This window comes from Malus sylvestris, chromosome 6 (assembly GCF_916048215.2).
Source record: "Malus sylvestris chromosome 6, drMalSylv7.2, whole genome shotgun sequence".
NCBI classification, from domain to species: domain Eukaryota; kingdom Viridiplantae; phylum Streptophyta; class Magnoliopsida; order Rosales; family Rosaceae; genus Malus; species Malus sylvestris.
The window spans coordinates 869,697-895,002 of record NC_062265.1 but is presented as its reverse complement, the minus strand read 5'-3'; the positions used below and the strand labels follow the sequence as shown (position 1 = coordinate 895,002).

The following is a 25,306-nucleotide window of genomic DNA, read 5'->3' as shown; positions in this document are numbered from 1 at the left end:
GGCTGACATATTACTTTTCATGGATTTATTTCACCTAGTTTACTTATTTCATTATGTTGAGATTTTGGGCATGGCATACGTGTGGATTTTGCTATTTCGAGTATGGTTTCAATATAGATATGTATTCTATTTTCTAGGAAATTATTCAGGCTTTACGGTGAGGGATTATTACTTTTGATAAGTGAAATGGTTTTGTAAAACTTTGTTTTTTCCCACTCACACTTTCTGTGTTGCGCCGCTCCAGGTTTTAATTGCTGAATGTTTGTATCGACGAGGATTCTTGGCAAATCTCAGGATAGATGGCTACTTCTAAGGGTATAATCCTTATCCACTCTACTATACTTACTTATGCTCTAACGTCACGTGTGAAGTGGATTCATTCCCGCTCACCAACGCACTCTGGTATTTAGGCACTCTTAGGTTCAAATTTATTCATATTTTTCCACATCGTCACACTTTATGGCTTCTTCACTTTCCAGGTGTCGGCCAACACAGCTCGATTCGGAGTCCTTGTGGACATTCCGGGTCGGGATGTGTCATCTATGTAGGTTACTATATTTTTTAAATTAAAAATTGAAATTTATAGTTGTTTGTATTAATGAGATTTTAAATGAAAAACCCCATAATTTGTGGATTAAAATTATTACAATATAAATTATACTCTCCAATATATTGTGTGTGTGTGTGTGTGTAAACATGGGTACATTCATTAAAATTAACAAAAAAATTATTGTACCAAAATATGGGTACATTCTTCAAAACCACACAAAAAAATAATAGATATTAGGCTTAATACTATTAGTAAATTTCTTTGATTAAATTGACATGGATACATTCTCAAATCAAGAAAAAGAATGTACCCATATAAGTTTAAAAATGAATTAGAAAAAAATTGAATAGATTTTATATAAAAAAGGTACATTTTACTACAACAAATTGATATATTTAAGAATGGGTATATTTTAAGATTAAAATTAAAAAATTACATGAATGGGTACATATAAGATTAAAAAATTGGAAACCTTTTTATAAAAAATTAAGGGGTACAAACTTATTCTATTTTTTTTTTTATTTTGGAAATGTGTTGAATTGAAAATTATTTAGGAGTTTAATAAAGGTGTGAGTATTAAAATCCTAAATCAATTATTAATTTTTATTTTAAAAATTATGTAACTGACATGTAAATTCATTATTGTATTAATCCTAGGGACCTTGATCAAAATCTGAAAACTAATAAGGTTTCAATCAAATAACATTAGTAACTAAGGATCAAATACTAATTTTCCTATATATATGTACACACACATGATGTTGCGTGAGAGATTGGCTGCATTCCCTTATTTCTTGTATTGAAGAAGTATGGCTGCAGTGACGTGTCTTTTCAATTGAAGAAGCATGGCTGCAGTTCCATGTCTCTTGGATTGAAGAAGTACAACTAAGGGATATGTCTCTTACTATGAAATCAGAAAGTTATGACTTCTTGCAGTTTCATGTCACTAGCAATGGGATTGCATCTTTTTAGAAAATGAAAGGATGCAGCAGGGTGCGAGTTTGATTAAAAGATGCATCCATTCGGTGGTAATAATGCAGGAAAGAGCATGACTTTTTATATGCACACTTTAATCCATCTTCAAAGGGTTCCATAGTATCTATATAGCCTATGTCGGCTACATATTTGGATATACAATTCTTCAAACAATATTTTCTTATCATCTTTCTCTCCATCAAAATCATACAGTTTCATTTTAGAATATTTTAAGGGAATTTCAGTTCTTGCTAAACTAAAATTCTAAACTTTGTTGTATCCTGGAAGTTATTTGTTTTAGACCTGTTAGCTAACTCATATTAGAATGGGGGCAAATATCACTTTAAGGAAAACGTATTAACGTGCTTCAAAGTTATTTTTCTGTCTAATTCTCAACACTACCTCATGTAAGAGTTTTATAGTTTCAACACTACCTCATGTGTGGCTGGTCTGAGCCAAACAGATGGATTAACTTATATATTGGATGACACAGAGCATGTATAGCCAAATTGGGCCCGAAATGTAGATAAATTGTCCCACTCACACACCTTGTCAGAGTTACAATGCAACAAAAAACCAGTGGATTATTAGAGGAGAAGCCCGTGATTTATATAAAGAGATACAAGACTTATCTGATTTGAGATTTCTATATTCTCATAGAACTTAGAAGACATATCTATGTATGTACTTATGATTATCAGTCATGATCCCACTATATTGTTAGACATGCAGGTCCTTACAAGGTTTACACATTTGAACGAGAAAATAATAACTAAGCCTTGCCAGTGATATTTTATGAAGCATGCACAATGGAACATGTATTAATAAGCCCCCAATTTCCATATATGATAAATTGATGATGATGATTGTATCAACCCTTATGTTGATGGTGAATTGTAATTTCACCCAGGTACATCTAAACAAACTAAACTCAAACTCAAACTCATTTAATGATCCGAAACTAAATTCATTCACACATATATCACCAGAACATTTCAGTCCAAAAAATAGACTAAAATAAAAGAGAAAGAGTAGATATATAATTTTTCTTACCAGGGTGCGATTCAACAAAGAAGCAATTGCAAGAGCCGTTCTTATTTGTTTTATCTGAACAAAATCATTTAGAATAAAAATTATAAGATGTAACACTAAGATACGCTCCCATACAATGTAAAAAGTTTATGGAAGCAGGTTAGTACATACATACTTGGTGATTAATAAGAGTAAAATGTGATTTAACATTGTGCTCCCCATCTAGCAACAAGCTCTTAGGAATAGATGGCTTAAATGACAAAAAACCTCCTGTGTAAATTTGCGAAGTCCTTGTCAAGAAAGATGTTAAGCGTCAATTGTATAAATATAGTCATCAGTAAGAACAAATGTGCAGCAGTAGCGTATCCGTGTATTCAAGTGATCAACTTTTCACTTTTAAATCAAACTTTTTTATTGGTGACGAGGTTAGAAGTTCTGAAGGACAAAGAGATTAGCTAAGAGCATCATTAGGAGAAAGTACTAAACTTTTGTTAAATGAGCAAGTGAACTGTATCAAAAAAATTGCAGTAGCTACTCAGTTTAACTTGTCGAAATTTTAAAAGACTTTGAATATTTTAATATTAACAAACTCAATCTCCTTGTTTCATAATAAAACTAAAAACTCCACTAGTTTTACTATTTTTTTAATATTTAACAGGTGAAAGTTGTTTCCTAAATTTCAAAAATGATAGCTCCTTTGCTATAATTAAATAGTCTTTTACAATATTTATTAGAGAGAAATTTTTTAAATTTAATTTTTTTTAACAAATGATATTATCAATGTTAAAAGAGAGAATGTGTGTTTAGCCTCATAATAAGCTAGTAATAATGTGGTTCGATTCCCCTTTAGGGAGAATCAAGCCTAAGACCTCTCATTATAAGTGAAGAGGAATACCACTAGACAGTAATACTATGTGGTTAAATTTAACTTTTTAAAATAGCATAAATTTTTCAATATGTCGAGAACACGGTTCAATCTACTAATGTCATAATATTATTAATTGACATAAAATTTATCGCATAATATAATGATACTTAGTGTACAGAACAATGTTTTTGGCCCATTAAAAATCTCTTCTAAGAGTTTTGATTGTTTAATAAAAAGTAAATTGTAACAATGGTCCCTCAACTTTAGTTAAATTGGAGCAATGATCCATCAACTAAAAATTCATTGTTATTGGTCCATTAACTCATCAAAACGTGTAGTTATGATCATTTTCGTCAACTTCGTCAAAATTTTGTCAAAATCAATTATGTTTGAATGACCATAGTTACAATTGGATTAAAGTTAAATGATTATTTCTTCAATTAATTTAAAATTGATGAACCATTTCTTTAGTTGAATTAAAATTGAGGAACCTTTGTTAATAATTTTTTAGTTAAGAGACTATAGCTACAAATTTTGATAAGTTCAAGGACCAATAATAATAAATTTTTAGTTAAAAGATCATTACTTTAATTAAATTAAAACTGAGCGACAATTTCTATAATTTACTATTTTATATAAATCTTCAAGAGATGCCTCTAATAAACCACCAAAACAGGGTGTTCTAACTTCTAATTCAAGTTTTCAAAAGCATATCCCAAGAATCGGGTGTGAGCACACGCTTCAAGGTGTTTGTAGTATACGTGGCGTCGTAGGAGTGGACAATGTCACCCGGGACCAGTGGTTGTGCATAGATGTAGGATAAGGAAGGTTGAATGCTTGACGTTCTCAATTATTCACATTGATTTTTTCCACCTCGCTCTCTGTCTTTTTGCGATCACCATACAAAATATCAGCGACGTTTCGCTATATATCGCATTCCTGCACGCTAATATTGGTTCTTGTCGTTTGAATTATTTTTCACTTGTACCCAATTATTAATATTATTAATATAATTATATGTTACGTGGACTTATATTTTTATATTTGAAATTGATAAAGTATGAAAAGGAGATAGCAAGTCACAATTACGCCATGAATTATTGGCGTGCCATGGCTATGAAAGAGAGAGACAGAATATCTGGTGCTGAGAATGGATGCAGCACCTGTTCAGTAATCGATGCAGCGCGTCGGCTTTTCTTCGAGCTTTCAAGGAACCGTCTGCAGCCAAGCTTTGGAGCGAAGGAAAGGAATGCTCCGCGGGTTCATGGAGTCTGATTTGGAGGAAGAGAGGAAGAAAGCAGAGCAGCATGGAGGTGCAAGAATTCGACGGTGGGACCGTGGGAGAGAGAGAGGCTGAGAAGTCAGAACAAAGCGGAGGGTTGTAGAGAGAGAGAGTACGAGAGAGATGAGACAGAGAGAGAGAGAGAGACAGAGTTGTCTTTCTGCACTCAGCACACGGTATCTGTAAACCACTCAGCACACGGTTTTTGTAAAGCAAGCACCCATGTGCTTGATTGATCAATTTTTGTCACCCTCACTTTAATTATTTTAATAATATAATAATAATCCATTACACATTCTAACACATATATACATACATACATACGTACATACATACATATATCGCATTCCTGCACGCTAATATGTCTTTCATCTATGACATCTGTTTTTTATCTTTTAGCTTTGTCATCTTTCTCCACTTTTATCGAGAAGATAAATGTGGGGCCTTATTTGTCTACTTTGAGAGAATGGTCAAAATTTATCAATTGCCTATTATATTGGAGCTAGTTTTTGCCTATGTGACTCGTTAAAATGAATTCTCTTCCTTACACGATTAGAGATATTCTAAGACTAAAAGCATATTCAATGGACTTTTTAATGAGCTTTTAACTAGATTTAGAGAAAATGTAAAAATTTAATCTCCAATCACACTCCACGATAAGAGCTTGTTAAGCGAAGATAAAATCGAGTTCCCACTCTGATTTGTCATTTAAGCGAAGACAAACTCAAATTTCTTCTTCTCATACGTGGGTACAAAATTTGTGAAATTCGGTTGATTTTCTTTGATGAGACAATACTCTAATTTTTTTTTTAAATTATTATTATTATTATTAAGAGGAGTGGAAGAGTTGAAAACTATTACAACAATGAGTTTTAAACCCATAACTCATGAATGAAAAGCCAAAACCATGTTCGCTTGAATGTTGAACTACATGCAAAACAATACTATAACTGAGAGAAGGTAAAAATGATATTGTACATGCAAAGATGAAAAGCATTCAAAACACATATGTATCGTTAGCTATGAAGTTCATATCGAAAAACTGACGCTGGCTCGTCTACTGCAATATGTCACTCATGGCGTTTTCTCCAACAAGAGCAACAAGTAGGGTTTTACTCTTACCTGTGCATTATCTCAATTCAATTCATTACTGCTCCAAAATTGTCCAGACTACATATACCTTTGTTTTCACATTTTTGGTGTCCTTTCTACGGCAGAAGAGGTTGTAATGCTTTGCTTCAGTTTTGATTAGGTTTGATGTTTAGACAAACAATTTTTTAAATAATGATAAACTAGAAATCTCACCAGCAGAGAGACTTGTATGTCAAGTGGTTAATAGCGTTTATCCTTGTTTTGAGGTCTTTTATTCAAATCTCATTCTCCAGTATCGCTTGTATGAAAAAAAGAAACGTCACACATGCTATACATGTGAGAATGACAGTTACTACACGAGAAATCGAGAGTTTAAATTGGACAATAGTAGTTTAATTGTAGTCCATCTCTACTAATTAATAAACACTCATTGTCAACTAAAACCTTATGAAATTATCAGTTTAACCCTCTAATTAAAACATAATATGAATAAGAAATATGGGATAGAAATGTAATTTCACACAACTAAATTTTGCTTTTTTTTTTTCAAAGCCTCACCTATATGTAATCATAACACATCTCAAAAAAAAAAAGACTTCACACTCCCACATTCTCTATCACTCTCTTCCTCTCTCCTTCTATTTTAAAAACAAAAATAAAAAAATTTCTCACACATTTTGTGAGTGCCCATACACTAGTGGTCCAATAAAAAGAAGAAAAGTCTAAATGAGCTTACGGAGAGAAGCAAGAGCCATGAAAGTGATTTTTTTTTTGTGGCTGTTTGATGTGGCAAAATTGGAGTGGGCCAGAGAGGTACAGGCTTTTGTGGCTAATCTCACTTCACGGCCCATTCCAACCTTATCACCATATTGGTAGTATTTGGCAACTTTCACACACTACTTTGGCTTATTATATTAACACTCTATAAATTATTGAATAAACCATACATACTTAATACACCTCCACATTTTCTTTTTCAATGAATAATTATCTTTGGAAACTTTAACGAAAAGCTCCCGGTACTGTTCACTTTAACGAAAAACCATATTTTTACACTAAAGTCAAACCTGTTACTATTCACGTTACTCTTTATTTTGTCTTTATCGTTAAAACTCAAAGTTTTCAAGCCATTTTCATTTGTTTTCCTTATTTTCTATACACCCCACATTTCTCAAATCTTATAAAACTTTTAATTTGGACAAAAAATGCCGATTGGAATTTTGACAAAAGATGCCGCCTAGGATTTAAAGCATATGTGGACTGTTTTCAATTCCACCATTAAAGCTCATGTCGTCTGTTTTTACTATTTGATGGTAATTTTAGATGTTTAATTCTTCATGTAATCTCTGTGATCCTTAAAAGATGAATATGAACATAGAAACTTGAATAACGCATCAAATGTAAGATTAAATAATTATCGATGTCGTCAAAATCACTAAAACAATAAAAAATATGAAGTCTTACCTCATTTGAAGCTTCCGAAAAATTGATTTTGTGTTTCATTCGTCAAAAATAATTTTTCTCAATCAACATGTTTGTAGTTTCATTAGTTAGGGTTTTGTTCAACAATGCAGCGTCGAAAGGATTTTGGATAGTTGAAGAAGATCAATAATCTATTAAAAATGATTTGAGGTGTATTTAGAATTTTTTTTTTAACCTAATAAGGTCAAATTTGCCATTGCATATAAATCATTTAATATTAAATTTTAATGTGGGGTGCATTCAATATTTTGTAAGGTGCTAATATAGAAAGCCCACTACTTTTCTAATATTATTTTTTGGGAGTTTTTTAGGTTATAGTGTTGGCCCCATTTAGTTTTTGTGTTGTCAGTTTGCCAATTTGGTTATCGTGTTTATTTTTAATTTATTTTGTAATAATCAATTTTGTTTAAGTTTTATAGAATTATGAATGGATACTGTCTTAGATTAGTTAACGAAGGTTAATACGAGGATTAAATTAGTCAAATTAAAAACACATAAATTAAATTAATTTTTATTAAGATAATATAATTATATTACTAGTGGTCATTGTAACATCCCACATCGCCCAGTGGAGTGGATCCTCTATAAGTTTTATAGAATTATAATTATTTCTTATCCCGCATTGTGTAGCAACTTCAAGCACAAGTTTGATATGGTGCCAAAACCAAAAGTAAAATTAAATCATTCAACCGGTGGGAATGTTGGAATATTGTCAAAGATTATCCTAAATTCAAAGTTATACACGTCGGTCCAGAAGTTTTCATGAACAACACCCCTCTACACTCTACACCCGATCATGCCTCGCATGTTCATGAAGATGAAGCAGAAGAAGTGTCTAAAGCGCCCCCTTGAACAAGCTTCGGGATCAACCCGTTATCCAATTAGGCCTCAAGGTAAGAAGACTTCAAAGAGAAAAGGGAGTGCTTCCAAGAATGATGGAAATCTATCCTAAAAAATTGTGACACATGGCGCGACGTGATTGGTTAATAATCTTATCGAAAATCCATCACCAATAATTATCTTTTTGGATTTTATGACATGTGGCGCACGATTAAAAATCTTATCCGAAATTACAAATAAAATTATTTTGTATTATTTTATAACTTTTCGGATAATGATACGTGGCGCAACGAGAACGATTAAAAATTTTATCGGAAATCCATCACCGATAATTGTCTTTTCGGATTTTATGACACGTGGTGCAATGAAAACGATTAAAAATCTTATCCGAAATTACAAATAAAATTATTTTATAAATAAAAAAATACTAATATTTTATTGCCTATTGATAGAGCTATTGAAGTGCAACGGTAGAGATGCAAAATGCAGTTACTGTTCACTAGGTGGATAACATAGTGTATTGCCTATATATATATATATATATATATATATATTCTCATCTCTATCTAGCACGAGGCCTTTTGGGAGCTCACTGGTTTCGGGTTCCATCAGAACTCTAAAGTTAAGCGAGTTCACGCGAGAGCAATCCCAGGATGGGTGACCCACCGGGAAGTTCTCGCGTGAGTTCCCATAAACAAAACCGTGAGGGCGTGGTATGGGCCAAAAGCGGACAATATCGTGCTACGGTGGAGTTGAACCCAGGATGTGGTGGGGGCCTGGGCCAGGATGTGACAGTCATTATGTTATGTTACACAATGAGTTAGTTAAGAAAATTTACTGTTAACTCATCATCTACGGAAGTCGAAACTAATACTCCTTCTTTATAATTAACAAAAGTATCAATAAATTGTAGTACAAAGTGATATTGTTTATTTTTGTAAAAACTAGCTAAGAGCATCTTTAAGAGAAAGCACTAAATTTTTGTTAAACGAGCAAGTGAACTGTACCAAAAAAAATTACAGTAGCTACTCAGCTTAACTTTTTATGCCGAAATTTTAACAGACTTTGAATATTTTAATATTAACAAACCCAATCTACTTGTTTCATAAAAAAACAAAAAACTCCACTAGTTTTATTTATTTTTTAATATTTAACAAGTGAATATTGCTTCCTAAATTCAAAAAATGATTGCTCCTTTGCTATAATTAAATAGTCTTTTACAACATTTATTAGAGATAATTTTTTTTTTTAACAAACGATATTATCAATATTAGAAGAGAGAAGATGGGCTTAGCCTCATATAACGAGAATTGAGCTTAAGACCTCTCACTTACAAGTGAGGAGGAATACCACTAGACAGTAATACTATGTCGCTAAATTTAACCTTTTAAAATAGTATAAACATTTCAGTATGTTGAGAACACGGTTCAATCTACTAGTGTCATAATATTATTAATTGACAGAAAATATCTCATTATATAATGATACTTGGTGTACAGAACCATGTTTCTGACCCATTAAAAATCCATTCTAAGAGTTTTGATTGTTTAATATAGAGTAAATTGTAGGAATAGTCCCTCAACTAAAAATCCATTGTCATTGGTCCCTCAACTCATCAAAACGTGTAGTTATGGTCATTTTCGTTAGAATTTTGTCAAAATGAATTATGTTTGAAGGACTATAGCTACAATTAGGTTAAAGTTAAGAGACTATTTCTCCAATTGGGTTAAAGTTGAGGGACTATTTCTTCGGTTTGATTAAAATTGAGGGACCTTTGGTAATGAATTTTTAGTTGATGGACTATAACTGCACGTTTTGATAAGTTAATGGACCATTGCTACAATTTACTCTTTTATTGAGGAACCTTTGGTAATGAATTTTTAATTAAGAGATCATTACTCTAATTAAGTTAAAATTGAGATACTATTACTACAATTTACTCTTTTATATAAATCTTCAAGAGATGCCTCTAATAAACCACCAAAATATTCCAATTCAAGTCTTCAAAGCATATCCGAGAATCGGATTAGTCTTTATGTAATTTCAAAGAGTACACGTTTCAAAGTGTTTATAGTATACGTGGCGTCGTTGTAGGAGCGGACAGTGTCACCCGGCATCAGTGGTTGTGCATTCCGGTCACAATTAAAATTTTATTTTTAGGATGGAGAACGGTGAATGCTTGTCGTTCTCAATTATTCACATTGAATTCTTCCACCTCGCTCTGTGTCAATAATCATTCCGACTTGTGACTACAAATTGTAGAGAAGAGAAGACATGTAGTGATCTTCCAGCTGTGTGTGTGGATAAAGATAACGTGGGGCCGAGAGCTGGAAATGGTAATTTCACACAAAAGTGGGAGCACCATTATAAATTTGCCTGCATTTCAGCCTTCGATTGCCCATCTGAGCTAGTGGCTTACTCCCTTCCTCTGCTCACCTCTTACCTTCTCCATCAAGCTCTCTCTCTCTCTAACCTGACCTTCCTCCATGGATCCTTACAAGGCACTACTCTAATCTTAATCTTAATCTTTCTGGGGTTTTTCTCTTTTGCTTGTTTATGCTCTTAATTTGAATTTTTTTTTATTTTTATAAGTTTGATTTTCTTGTTTATTATCTCGGCCACCAAAGAGAGCCCTCTCTAATGGATTTGGGTTTGTTTGTTTTTGTGTGTTGTTGCAGTACCGCCCTTCAAGTGCTTTCAATTCCCCGTTCTGGACCACCAATGCCGGTGCTCCAGTTTCGAACAACAACTCTTCTCTCACTGTAGGACCCAGAGGTGATTTAACTCTTCTCTGACTTTTGCATGTGATCGGGATGGTTGGTTATGTCGAGTTAAGTAGATGCAGTTAAGAATTTAATTCGTTGTCTATTTGTCAGGTCCGGTTCTGCTTGAGGACTACCATCTGGTGGAGAAACTCGCCAACTTTGATAGAGAACGGATACCAGAGCGTGTTGTCCATGCTAGGGGAGCCAGTGCAAAAGGTTTCTTTGAGGTCACCCATGATATTTCTCACCTTTCATGTGCTGACTTCCTTCGAGCCCCTGGAGTTCAGACACCTGTCATTGTGCGTTTCTCCACTGTTATCCATGAGCGAGGCAGCCCCGAAACCATAAGGGATCCTCGTGGTTTTGCAGTGAAGTTTTACACCAGAGAGGTGAGGTCTCAATGGCTTATTCATGTGTTATAACCTCTGGATAATGACACGCCGATGATCATATTATATTCAACAACATATTTATAGTAAAAAATACAGTGGTATCTCTAGTCATAGGCAGCTCCAGTGACAAATACTTTACTCATGTTGTCACCTTGTTCTTCTTAAACAGGGTAATTGGGACTTGGTGGGAAACAATTTCCCCGTCTTTTTTGTCCGTGATGCAATGAAATTCCCGGACGTGATCCATGCTTTCAAACCGAACCCTAAGTCCCACATCCAAGAATATTGGAGGGTCCTTGACTTCTTATCTCACCATCCAGAAAGCCTGCTCACGTTCGCCTTCCTATTCGATGACGTGGGAGTTCCACAAGATTACAGGCACATGGAAGGCTTTGGTGTACACGCCTATACTCTTATCAGCAAGGCCGGGAAGGTACACTACGTGAAATTTCATTGGAAGCCCACTTGTGGAGTCAAGTGTTTGTTGGAGGACGAGGCTATTAAGGTTGGAGGAGCTAATCACAGCCACGCTACCAAGGATCTCTATGACTCAATTGAAGCTGGCAACTACCCGGAGTGGAAACTTTTTATTCAGATAATGGATCCTGATCATGAAGACAGATTTGACTTTGACCCACTTGATGATACTAAGACCTGGCCCGAAGATCTTCTTCCCCTGCAGCCTGTTGGCCGTTTGGTACTGAATAAGAACATTGATAACTTCTTTGCAGAGAATGAACAACTTGCTTTCAACCCTGCCCTTGTTGTCCCTGGTATCTATTATTCAAATGATAAGATGCTCCAAACTCGACTCTTCGCCTATTCTGATACTCAGAGGCACCGTCTTGGCCCCAACTATCTGCAGCTCCCAGTTAATGCTCCCAAGTGTGCTCATCACAACAATCACTATGACGGATCTATGAATTTCATGCACAGAGATGAGGAGGTACTTTTGCTCTTTTCATTTTCTTTTCCAAGTGCAATACCACTTTCCCCCTCAATTGCTGACGCTTATTGAATGCCTTTTACCCTTTTTACACTTGTGTTGCTCAAGATTCGGACGTCTACTTAAATTTTCACTTGTTTGTTCATCAAAGTTTTCTCTGCTCAGATGCCCTACCGTTTTTTGTAGATTGACTACTTCCCATCAAGGTTTGATCCTGTTCGCCATGCTGAGACCTTCCCAATTCCTTCTAATATTTTCACTGGAAAGCGTGAGAAGGTCAGTTTGTATCAATGTAGAATAATTCATTTAAATTTCCTTAGTTTTCCCATGTTCTTGTTTTCTGTGTTTTTCTTATGAATATTTTTTTATTGAAATCTTGTTGGTTTTTAATTTTTGATTGAGGTCTCTAAAATTTGATAATTTATTTACTATATTTTTTAAATTAAAAATTAGAAATTTTAGTTGTTTATATAAATGAGATTTTAAATAAAAAAACCATAATTTGTGGGATTAAAAATATTAAAATATAAATATACTATTGTGTGTGCATATATATATATATAAATATGGGTACATTCAACAAAATTAAACAAAAAAATTATTGTATCAAAACATAGGTACATTCTTCAAAATCACAAAAAAAAAAAGATATTAGACTTAATAACATTAGTAAATTTCTTCGATGAAACTTGACATGGATACATTTTAAAATTAAAGAAAAAAGAATGTACCCATATAAGTTTAAAAATGGATTTAAAACATTGAATGGATTATATATAAAAAAAAAAGGTACGTTTTACATATAACAAATTGGTATATTTAAGAATGAGTATATTTTAAGATTAAAAAGTTTTACATGAATGGGTACATATAATTAGCATGGATACATTTAGCAAAATAAAAAGTATAAATAAAAAAAATATATGGGTACAAATACAAATAAACTTTAAAAAATATGGGCACAAAAAGAAATTAATATATGGGTACAAACTAAAACTAAAAATATATGATAAAAAATTTAGTCATAAATATAAATATACTAATCGTAACATTTTAAACATTAAATGAATATATTTAGAAATAAAAAATATTTTATTATAGAAATAATTAATGATGTTATTAATACCCAAGGATATAAAAAATTAAAAAGAAATAGGATTTTAATCAATGAAATAGTAAAATGAAGGATGAGAACCTAATTTCTCCGGGAGACTTTGGATGCGGTCCTTAACTATGAATATTCTTTGATTGAAACATTGTTGGTTTTTAATTTTTGATTGACGTTCTTGAAATCAATGTGATAATTTATTTCTATGTATGTTACTATATTTTTTAAATTAAAAATTAAAAAGTTTAGTTTATATAAATGAGATTTTAAATTAAAAAAACTATAATTTGTGGGATTAAAAATATTAAAATATAAATATACTATTGTGTGTGCATATATATATATATATATATATATAAACATGGGTACATTCAACAAAATTAACCAAAAAAATTATTGTATCAAAATATGAGTACATTCTTCAAAATCACAATAAAAAAGATATTATACTTAATAACATTAGTAAATTGCTTTGATTAAACTTGACATGGATACATTTTAAAATCAAAGAAAAAGAATGTACCCATATAAGTTTAAAAATGGATTTAAAACATTGAATGGATTATATATAAAAAAAAATGGTACATTTTACATATAACAAATTGGTATATTTAAGAATGAGTACATTTTAAGATTAAAATTTTTTACATGAATGGGTACATATAATTAGCATGGGTACATTTAGCAAAATAAAAAGTATAAATAAAAAAAATATGGGTACAAATACAAATAAACTTTAAAAAATATGGGCACAAAAAGAAATTAATATATGGGTACAAATTAAAACTAAAAAGAAAATTGGTACAAATTAAAAAAGAATTACAAATTAAAAAGGGTACAAACTAAAACTAAAAATATATGATAAAAAATTTAGTCATAAATATAAATATACTAATTGTAACATTTTTAACATTAAATGAATATATTTAGAAATAAAAAATATTTTAGTATTGAAATAATTAATGATGTTATTAATATCCAATGACTTGATAAAAAATTAAAAATAAATAGGATTTTAATCAATGAAATAGTAAAATGAAGGATTTCTCCTTTTCTTTTTTACTTAAACTTGAAAGCACTTGGAATGTAAAAAGTTAGATACATGCATGAATGCTTGTTGCATTTCTGAATCCTGTTGGTGTGCTGCACATCATGATTCATATTGCAACTTTGCGTTTAATTTGTGTATGGTGGTTTCGTTGGAAATGCAGTGCGTCATTGAGAAGGAGAACAACTTCAAGCAACCTGGAGAGAGATACAGATCTTGGGCACCCGACAGGTAGCTGCCAACCCTATGATGTCTCTATGTGGAAATAAATGTATTTAAACGTCATGTTCATAATCTAAATGTTCATTGCAGGCAAGAGCGATTCCTCCACCGATGGGTTGATGTCCTATCCGAACCTCGTGTCACCCATGAAATTCGCAGCATTTGGATCTCATACTGGTCTCAGGTGAGTGCATACTTGCAAAGTATTCGCATTTGTGAATTGGTAATAGTTGGATGTGATTTCGTACGGGAATATGATGTGTGCTGGTGGTAATTGAAATGCAGGCTGACCGATCCTTTGGTCAAAAACTGGCGTCTCGTCTTAACGTGAGGCCGAGCATTTGAGGGCGATGCCAATGCAAGATGTTTGAGTATCGTGATACTGTCATACTAAATTTCGCATGTAAGTGACACGTAGCCTCAATGTAATAAGTCCGAATCGTTCGTACTATGCAACTCCAATGTAATCCATGTTTGGTGCCAATTATCTCCTGTTAATGGATGTGATCTGGTTGCTGTTCGGGGTTGGCGGTGTTGTCTGAGGCGGCGATGCTCGGTGATGGATGACGTTTCCGGTGGCTGGCTTGGATCTCTGTCGGTGGAGGAGATTTGAGCAGAAGCTTCTCGGTTGGTTGTTCTGTGTTTTTTTTGGGCTTCATTGTTGTGGGGCCTCTTTCTTGTTTTCTGTTGGTTTCGGCCATTTTTAGTTGTGTATAATTGTAAGTTTGGTTTTTAATTTACTTGTAATTTTGGACTTGTTTAATAAAAGTTGAGGGAGTTTCGACGTAGTTTTACTAGTCAAACTCTTCCCAAAAAAAAAAATGTAACTAGTGCCGGTTGCAGCAGGCACCGATTTTCACTGTTTCTATGCGAGATGTTGTGTAGTCATACTTTTATAGCCATGCGGATGCGTACGTAGTTTATAGGCAAAGATATGTAGTGACGATAAATTGGCAAAGATACGTAGTGACCTTCCAGCTGTGTGTGTGGATAAAGATAACGTGAGGCCGAGATCGGAAAATGGAAATTTCACACAAAAGCGTGAGCCAAGCCCACGACCCAACCCAAAGCCGAAAGTCAGCGTTTATAAATCCACCAAATTTGCTTACATTTCAGCCTTCGATTGCCCCGTCTGAGTGAGTGAGTGGCTTACCCCCTTCCTCTGCTCACCTCTTACCTTCTCCATCAAGCTCTCTCTCTAACCTGACCTTCCTCCATGGATCCTTACAGGGTAACACGCTAATCTTAATCTTAATCTTTCTGGGGTTTTTTCTTTTTTACTTGTTTATGATCTTAATTTGATTGATTTAAGTTTGATTTTCTTGTTGAATTACTTTTCTTGTTTATTTTCTCGGCCACCAAACAAAGCCCTCTCTAATGGATTTGGGTTGGTTTGTTTTCGTGTGTGTTGCAGCACCGCCCTTCAAGTGCTTTCAATTCCCCGTTCTGGACCACCAATTCCGGTGCTCCAGTTTGGAACAACAACTCTTCTCTCACTGTTGGACCGAGAGGTGATTTAATTCTTAATCCACTTTTGATTTATCTATTTGTTTATTTGCTTTTGACGGATTTTCAATTGCAAATTTTCTTCAAGTTTTACCTTTTTGTGGTTTTTTAGTTGTACATCGCTTTTCGAGCACCTTGTGAATAATCATAATCATGTTTTGATGCTGTAATCTGTGTATGCATCGATATTCTGTCCATGTTATTGTGAACTACAAGATGACTTTTTGGATGTTTGTATCACTACCAAGTTGAAGATGATTGCTATTTTGAAACTCTTGTTGTTTTTCTGATATATATGCATATATATATATATATATTTATATATATTTACTTATTTATATAGTTTGTTTTTGAAGTTAGAACTTTCCCTATTCGGCATTTATGTTTAAATTTCTCAATTATAGTTCCCAGTCTGTTGGTTTTCAATGAATTCCTGCCGGTCCCTTTTTTTCATCGCCTCTCAGGTTGTCAAGATGGATTTTTTTATCGTCTGGTTGCCTGAAACTAAATAAAAGTTACTATCTTTGCAAGTGAGAGCAGTCATCTATATTTGACATACTTTATAAAATGTATAACCGCTAGTTTCATTCTTATCACATCTTTTGCATGTAATCGGGATGGTTGATTATGTCGAGTTGAGTAGATGCAGTTAAGAATTTAATTCTTTGTCTACTTGTCAGGTCCAATTCTGCTCGAGGACTACCATCTGGTGGAGAAACTCGCCAATTTTGATAGAGAACGGATCCCAGAGCGTGTTGTCCATGCTAGGGGAGCCAGTGCAAAAGGTTTCTTTGAGGTCACCCATGATATTTCTCACCTTACATGTGCTGACTTCCTTCGAGCCCCTGGAGTTCAGACACCTGTCATTGTGCGTTTCTCCACTGTTATCCATGAGCGTGGCAGCCCTGAAACCCTGAGGGATCCTCGTGGTTTTGCGGTGAAGTTTTACACCAGAGAGGTGAGGTTTCAATGGCTTATTGATCTTTTATGACCTCTGGATAATGATAGTTGAGTTTCGACACGTCGCTGATCATAATTATATTCAACAGCATATTTGTAGTTAAAAATATGCGGTGGTATCTCTAGTCACAGCTCCAGTGACAAGTACTTTAGTCATATTTAACTAAACCCAGTAGTGTTGTGACTTCCATGAAATATGGCATTCATCCTTTTATTTTATTTTTTAAAAATTGTTTTGATTCTACAGATTGTTGATTTCTTTGTAACATTATTATTAACTAACTCTTGGAAATCATTTGGTCCTAATGTTTTTGCTTGTTTATACATGCATTCCTTTCTTTACCCATGCTCGTGACTTTATTTTTCTTAAACAGGGTAATTTTGATTTGGTGGGAAACAATTTCCCCGTCTTTTTTGTCCGCGATGGAATGAAATTCCCGGACATGGTCCATGCTCTCAAACCAAACCCTAAGTCCCACATCCAAGAGAATTGGAGGATCCTTGACTTCTTCTCCCACCATCCAGAAAGCCTCCACATGTTCACCTTCCTGTTGGATGACCTGGGAGTTCCACAAGATTACAGGCACATGGAAGGGTCTGGTGTTAACACCTATACTCTTATCAGTAAGGCCGGGAAGGCACACTACGTGAAATTTCATTGGAAACCCACTTGTGGAGTCAAGTGTTTGTTGGAGGATGAGGCTATTAAGGTTGGAGGAGCTAATCACAGCCACGCTACCAAGGATCTCTATGACTCCATCGCAGCTGGCAACTACCCGGAGTGGAAACTTTTTATTCAGACAATTGATCCTGATCAAGAAGACAGATTTGACTTTGACCCACTTGATGTTACTAAGACCTGGCCTGAAGATATTCTTCCCCTGCAGCCGGTTGGCCGTTTGGTGCTGAATAAGAACATTGATAACTTCTTTGCAGAGAATGAACAACTTGCTTTCTGCCCTGCCATTGTTGTCCCTGGTGTCTACTATTCAGATGATAAGTTGCTCCAAACTCGAATCTTCTCCTATTCTGATACTCAGAGGCACCGTCTTGGCCCAAACTATTTGCAGCTCCCAGTTAATGCTCCCAAGTGTTCTCATCACAACAATCACCATGAAGGATTTATGAATTTCATGCATAGGGATGAGGAGGTACTTTTGCTTTTCAGAATTTCCTTTCCAAGTATAATACCACTTTTTCCCTCGATTGTTGAGGCTTATTGAATGCCTTTGTGTCTTTTTACACTTGCATTGACCAAGATTCAGACATGTACTTCAATTTTTGCTTTTTGTTCATCAAAGTTTTCTCTGCTCAGATGCCATACTGTTTTCTGTAGGTTAACTACTTCCCATCAAGGTATGATCCTGTTCGCCATGCTGAGACCTTCCCAATTCCTTCTAATATTTGCACTGGAAAGCGTGAGAAGGTCAGTTTGTATCAATGTAGAAGAATTCATTTAAACTTCCCTTGGTTTTCCCATGTTCTTGTTTTCTGTGTTTTTCTTTTTACCTGAAACTTGAAAGCACTTGGAATGTAAAAAGTTAGATACATGCATGAATGCTTGTTGCATTTCTGAATCCTTTTGGTGTGCTGCACATCATGATTCATGTAGCAACTTTGCATTTAATTTGTGTATGGTGGTTTTGTTGGATATGCAGTGCGTTATTGAGAAGGAGAACAACTTCAAGCAACCTGGAGAGAGATACAGATCTTGGGCACCCGACAGGTAGCTGCCAACCCTATGATGTCTCTATGTGGAAATATATGTATTTAAACGTCATTTTCATAATCTAAATGTTCATTGCAGGCAAGAGCGATTCCTCCACCGATGGGTTGATGTCCTATCCGAACCTCGTGTCACCCATGAAATTCGCAGCATTTGGATCTCATACTGGTCTCAGGTGAGTGCATACTTGCAAAGTATTCGGATTTGTGAATTGGTAATAGTTGGATGTGATTTCGTACGGGAATATGACGTGTGCTGGTGGTAATTGAAATGCAGGCTGACCGATCCTTTGGTCAAAAACTGGCGTCTCGTCTTAACGTGAGGCCGAGCATTTGAGGGCGATGCCAATGCAAGATGTTTGAGTTTCGATAAGACATAGTGAAAGGAAAATGTGGGAGGAGAGAAATCAAATGCTAAATTGGTTTATCCTCGTATCGTGATACTGTCATACTAAATTTCGCATGTAAGTGACATGTAACCTCAATGTAATAAGTCCGAATTGTTCGTACTATGCAACTCCAATGTAATCCCTGTTTGGTGCCAATTATCTTCTGTTAATGGCTGTGATCTGGTTGCTGTTCGGGGTTGGCGGTGTTGTCTGAGGCGGCGATGCTCGGTGGTGGATGACGTTTCCGGTGGCTGGCTTGGATCTCTGTCGGTGGAGGAGATTTCAGTAGAAGCTTCTCGGTTGGTTGTTATGTGTTTTTTTGGGCTTCAGTGTTGTGGGGCCCCTTTCTTGTTTTCTGTTGGTTTTGGCCCTTTTTGGTTGTGTATAATTGTAAGTTTGGTTTTTGGTTTACTTGTAATTTTGGACTTGTTTAATAAAAATTGAGGAGTTTTGACGTAGTTTTGCTACAGTCAAAACTTTTTCCGAAAATAGAAGAATAAAAAATAAAAAAGTGCCGGTTGCAGGCACCGAATTTTCACTGTTTCTATGCGAGACGTTGGGTGGTCATGCTTGTGCTTGACTTGCATATGATATGTGGCTTCTAATCGGATGTACTTTTATAGCCATGCGGATGCGTACGTAGTTTATAGGACAGCTGGTTTTACAAGAGTACCATAATCTAATCTGATCCATTCTAACTTGGCGCATGAGCGTTATCTTTTGCAAGTTCATTAAAAGGTGATGCAAGATTGTCTTTGTCAGCGCTATTTTTTCGTTTGGTTAGATATGGTTACGTGGGCTAAGTATTGTATTATCTTTCAGTTGCGTTTGTACTTCTATTCCTAATTAATGATGTTCCTCATTTTATTTGATTAATGAAATATTTATTACATTAAAATCAGTTAAACAAAATGTTTCAAATTTAGACACAATTCTAATACATATTAATTTCTTCCCCATAAAGAACTATACAGAGAACAAAATACAAGGCAAGTTGAATAAGTAAACCTCATTAAAAACGTAAATCAAATTAAATAAGCAAACCTAATTCCTTGGAAAACTAAGAAACCTACATTTCAACTCTAATGTAGGTCCGCAACTCCCAGAATTTGCAGCTTCTGGATAATGGACGAGATCCTTCCCCTTTCCCTACATATCTTTTTCCTCAACTGTTTTCAAGGCCCAGTTTCGACCTAATCCTCCCGCTTGTTTTACTTTGTCTTCACATTAGTAATAAAATAAAATAGAGGGGACCGGCGGAGGGTTCAAGGTACAACGGTTCTTTCCCCTTTACCTCGCACACGTCTATTGACGTAGAACTAATATCGCCTAATATTTTTGTATTTTTATATGGAAAAAAAATAAACTTGCAAATTAATATAAAGTTTTCCATTTCTTTTATTGGAGCTACATATGAAGATTATGAATGATACACCTGAAAAAGATTTCTTTAATACACAACACTATTTCTCCCAGTCTTAATATGGATGCAGTCCTCTTCGTTTCTATTCATGTAGGTAAGTTAGGAACTAATTCGTTTGTCAGATACTTTCCCATGCTACTCGTCTTTGTATTTCCTTTGACAGATACATGTACACGTATCGCTCGGTTTCTCTTACGGTGGTGGGTGATCGTCCTCACGGGTTTGAGGAGGGATAGGTCTCCAACCTGGTTTCTCATCCCAGTACATGTCATAGTATATGTGACCAGGAGTGTGTTCGGCCACACAACACCATATACCAACATACCGCTTCGCACGATTCCTGAATTTCTCTTCCCTTGCCTGACCATAAGTTTCACAAAGCGTCAGATCAGCGCATGATAACGAAGCATGTGGTGCATGTAAAACCAAAGTAAGAAAGAAAAGCCGAAGAAGATTGACGAAAAGACTTGCCTTGTCGGTGAAACCTGGGAATGCATCTTGCATAGAAGAAAACTGAATTACTTTTACATCCTTGAACGAGGAGAATACTGTCTTGAACTGCATATACAAGTGAAATCCAATATCGTATAAGTCACTCAGAACACCAGGATTCAAAAGACACTACTTAATAATAGGGTTAAAAAGGAACAAGGTTTGTTACACATAAAATATACATATATTAATCTGTATACTCTTCCAAGAAAGAAATAAAATGAACTCACACACGCACACACGTATTAATTCAGATTACCATTTCTTCGTTGCTTCTCTTTGGAAATCTGAGTGCTCCTGAAGGGGTGGTAGTATTTGAAGCAATGCAGTCTCGCGTTCCTTGTTGACAAAGCTGGACATCAAGCCATGATTCTTTCACCTAAAACAAAATTCATAAATGAAAGAATCAATGGAACTGATTCTATTGACTCAAAAATTTCATAGATACTCATTTACCTGTTTTGGCATCAATGGATTGTCAAAGAATGAGTATTCTCTAATACCGATTGGGGGCCCAAATATCTCCGCTGGCAATTCCTTAAGCATGACATTCACCTGCGATACAATACACTTTTGTTAGCTTCCACCTCCAGAAGGGATTTCACAGTAGGACCTTGAGATACACCAATGTTCCTATGAATTATTTGTGCAATTCTTGGAAGCTTCACTCTGTACAAACCCATTAATCTAAACAGTGGAACTTAATCAGTTTAAACGAGATGTAAGATTTGACAAATGACAAAGGTGAAGAAAAAAAAAAACTAGAAAATCAATTGTACACAGGTAGGTGTAGGAAAATAATTAAATAACCGCTGTATGCCTCTTTTTCTCTCCTCGAATCTTTTTTTTCCTTCCAGTTAATAGAAATTTCAGCTTCTCAAATATCCAATCCAACCATGAATTTTCCTTGAAACTTTTCATGTTCTGTTAATCAGGGATTAGAGAGTATTTTGTAGCTCAGCCAAAACCTTTTAAATGTTTATAATAAAAAGGGTCCACACATAAGATAGAGAAAAAGGGAAATTATGGAAACACGTCTTGTGGTTAGATCGTAAAACATGTATTGTCCGCAGGCATCATGACACTTATCGTTTAAGTCGTTCATCAGTACTTAATATGAAAATTGATGGAAGAGAAGTACAGATTAGGTATGAATTTGATGGCGTCTTACCAAAATCATGTGCTTCAGACGTGCTTAATTACTACTAAAGTTAACTTTTTTGTGTAGAAGAGGAAACCACATAGGTATCTATGTGACAAAAATAAAACATTTTATAGGGCCAAAGTAATGACTGGTTTATCTGTAGTTTAGCTGAAAAAGACATTGTATTACCAGTTGACTATTACGATGTGTATGAATACAGAAAAATATCTCAGGTGAAACCCACCCCCCTCCCTCCCTCTTCCTCTTTTGCAATAAATCATGCTTAGAAATGGCAACTGGGATATGACAACGAGATTCAATCAGAAAATTCAACTGACACTTCTAGTAATCCTAATAGGGTTTTAGCAAGGTTAGTAACAACAAAGTAATCAGCACAAATAGTCATTCAGACTCCATCACATACTTGTTTTTTTATTTTTTTCGAGAAGAAACTAAAACATTTTATTAAAAAAGAAAAGTGGAATTACACAGAAGTGGATAAGAAATCCACCAAGAACAAAACAAGAAAATCTCTCAAGAGGATCTGATTACAAGTGGCAAAACCTCAACCAAAATCACTTTACGGCTGCTAACATATCCCACAGTATGTGAGAAAGAGGGTAATTCTTAAAATCATTCGAAACTGAAGCCCAGAGGGCTGCCCAATATCTTACTCTTCCCCATAGATCTGCTACCCCCACACCAGTATAATCCTCAAAAATTCTTTTGTTACGCTCCAACCAAATGTTCCAAAAAACTGCCGACACCAGACAACCCCACAAAGCTTTAGCTTTCCTCCCAATTCCTAGAGCCAAAATTGGTGCTTAGAAACTCGAAACAACCCTTTGGAATGACCCAACTAACTCTAACCTCCTGAAACAATTTCCACCACAGTTGAATCGTGTAACAACAGTGGAGAAAAATGTGGTTAACACTCTCCTCCTTAGCTTTACACAAACTGCACCAATGGGGAGATAAACAAATAAAAGGGCTTCTCCTTTGAATTTGAGCCCATTGCAAGGAGGACCAAGTTGATAATACGATCGCTACTTTTTGTCCAATGACATTGTAATTCAACTCACTACTCTAAACAATTAAACTCTAGCAGAAAAAGAGCCTTGAGTTAATATGGTAACTGACTCAATTTGGAAGATGCAACTCATATCCTGCCCCTTTTTTCTGTCTGACACATTCTGCTATTTTAGTACAAAGGCTGCTTTAATACAAAATTTTACCAAAGGAATGGCAACTTTCTTACAAGAATTTTTTTTCGAGCAATCTTGTCCATTGTGGAAGCAAAGATAACAAACTGTATAAAGTTAGCTCTGACAAATTGGACATACCTCAAACACATGATCTAGAGGGCAAATAAAAGGTTGTCGAGTGATAGATCCCTCAAGAACGCCAGGGTGGGGAAACCACAGCCTATCCAACCTGCACCATAGTGGAGGCATAACCTAAAAAAACACAAATAAAAGAGATGAAGATTAAAATACATATGCAGAAAAATGCATTATTTCATCTCAACAATAATGAATTCCAAACTTGTAAACCTAAACCCTAAAACCTTAAGTACATATCCCCCAGCACACAGCTGTTTGATTAATTAGAGGACTGATTTTTGTCCCTTATCCTTATGCCCAAATCAATAAGCAAAACAGCACCGTATCTATAGTGTTTACGAAGGTGACCAATTTAAATTGCACTGTGTTAAAGTTGAACCATCCAATCTAAAACCAAATAGCTACTAGTGGAGAGGCCCAAGACTTTATATGTTGAGATACACGAATTTGGATACCAGATGTAAGAGTTTTATATTTTCAACACTACCTCATGTGTGGCTGGTCTGAGCCAAACAGATAGATTAACTTATATATTGGATGACACAGAGCATGTATAGCCAAATTGGGCCCGAAATGTGGATAAATTGTCCCACTCACACACCTTGTCAGAGTTAGACAATGCAACCAAAAACCAGTGGATTATTAGAGGAGAAGCCCGTGATTTATATAAAGAGATACAAGACTTATCTGATTTGAGATTTCTATATTCTCATAGAACTTAGAAGACATATCTATGTATGTACTTATGATTATCAGTCATGATCCCACTATATTGTTAGACATGCAGGTCCTTACAAGGTTTACACATTTGAACGAGAAAATAATAACTAAGCCTTGCCAGTGATATTTTATGAAGCATGCACAATGGAACATGTATTAATAAGCCCCCAATTTCCATATATGATAAATTGATGATGATGATTGTATCAACCCTTATGTTAATGGTGAATTGTAATTTCACCCAGGTACATCTAAACAAACTAAACTCAAACTCATTTAATGATCCGAAACTAAATTCATTCACACATATATCACCAGAACATTTCAGTCCAAAAAATAGACTGAAATAAAATAAAAGAGAGAAAATAGATATATAATTTTTCTTACCAGGGTGCGATTCAACAGAGAAGCAATTGCAAGAGCCGTTCTTATTTGTTTTATCTGAACAAAATCATTTAGAATAAAAATTATAAGATGTAACACTAAGATCCGCTCCCACACAATGTAAAAAGATTATGGAAGCAGGTTAGCACATACATACTTGGTAATTAATAAGAGTAAAATGTGATTTAACATTATGCTCCCCATCTAGCAACAAGCTCTTAGGAATAGACGGCTTAAATGACAAAAAACCTCCTGCGTAAATTTGCAAAGTCCTTGTTAAGAAAGATGTTAAGCGTCAATTGTATAAATATAGTCATCAGTAAGAACAAATGTGCAGTAGTAGCGTATCCGTGTATTCAAGTGATCAACTTTTCACTTCTAAATCACAAACTTTTTGATTGCTGACGAGGTTAGAAGTTCTGAAGGAAAAAGAGATTAGCTGGTGTTTTAATTATTAGAGATGGTCTAGTATTCCTATAGAATGTTCATTCCCCCAAATATTATAGGTAATACCAATTTTTCAATTCTTCCTACTTTACCCTCTAATTCTCAGACGTACCATTCTATTCCAATGCTCATTCTAGCTACCATACAGTACCTTGGTTTCTTAATGTGAAA

General features: G+C 34.8%; 2 protein-coding genes across 7 annotated transcripts in view; one reads left to right on the top strand and one right to left on the bottom strand.

The window, feature by feature from the left end:
* LOC126625960 (arabinosyltransferase XEG113) overlaps positions 1–25,306 on the bottom strand; it is a 57,059-nt gene that overhangs the window by 28,323 nt on the left and 3,430 nt on the right. Inside the window, exons 7-13 of one of the 4 annotated variants that reach the window (XM_050295085.1) lie at positions 24,846–24,940; positions 24,692–24,745; positions 23,585–23,698; positions 21,554–21,652; positions 21,357–21,476; positions 21,077–21,163; positions 20,851–20,965 (exon numbers count right to left, since the gene is read on the bottom strand). In XM_050295085.1, the coding sequence (XP_050151042.1) occupies positions 20,851–20,965; positions 21,077–21,163; positions 21,357–21,476; positions 21,554–21,652; positions 23,585–23,698; positions 24,692–24,745; positions 24,846–24,940 (684 nt within the window). Of the gene's footprint in view, positions 1–2,230; positions 2,633–20,556; positions 20,966–21,076; positions 21,164–21,356; positions 21,477–21,553; positions 21,653–23,584; positions 23,699–24,691; positions 24,746–24,845; positions 24,941–25,306 lie in introns of those variants that run through there. The other 3 variants (XM_050295084.1, XM_050295087.1, XM_050295086.1) reach the window with 3 other exon arrangements.
* Positions 10,455–19,727, top strand: LOC126625961 (catalase isozyme 1-like). 3 transcript variants are annotated; one of them, XM_050295090.1, is made up of 9 exons: positions 10,455–10,622; positions 10,800–10,896; positions 10,998–11,177; positions 16,969–17,066; positions 17,443–18,219; positions 18,405–18,494; positions 18,727–18,794; positions 18,876–18,969; positions 19,071–19,727. In XM_050295090.1, the coding sequence occupies exons 1-9, from the start codon at positions 10,608–10,610 to the stop codon at positions 19,128–19,130; spliced, it is 1,479 nt and encodes a 492-aa protein (XP_050151047.1). In that variant the 5' UTR covers positions 10,455–10,607; the 3' UTR covers positions 19,131–19,727. The 3 variants fall into 3 exon arrangements, with proteins under 3 accessions (XP_050151047.1, XP_050151046.1, XP_050151048.1); XM_050295089.1 differs by lacking the exons at positions 16,969–17,066; positions 17,443–18,219; positions 18,405–18,494; ... (1 more) ...; positions 18,876–18,969; positions 19,071–19,727 and adding exons at positions 11,448–12,224; positions 12,411–12,500; positions 14,544–14,611; positions 14,693–14,786; positions 14,888–15,384 and having other exon boundaries at positions 10,456–10,622; positions 10,998–11,275; XM_050295091.1 differs by lacking the exons at positions 10,455–10,622; positions 10,800–10,896; positions 10,998–11,177 and adding exons at positions 15,648–15,833; positions 16,017–16,113 and having other exon boundaries at positions 16,789–17,066.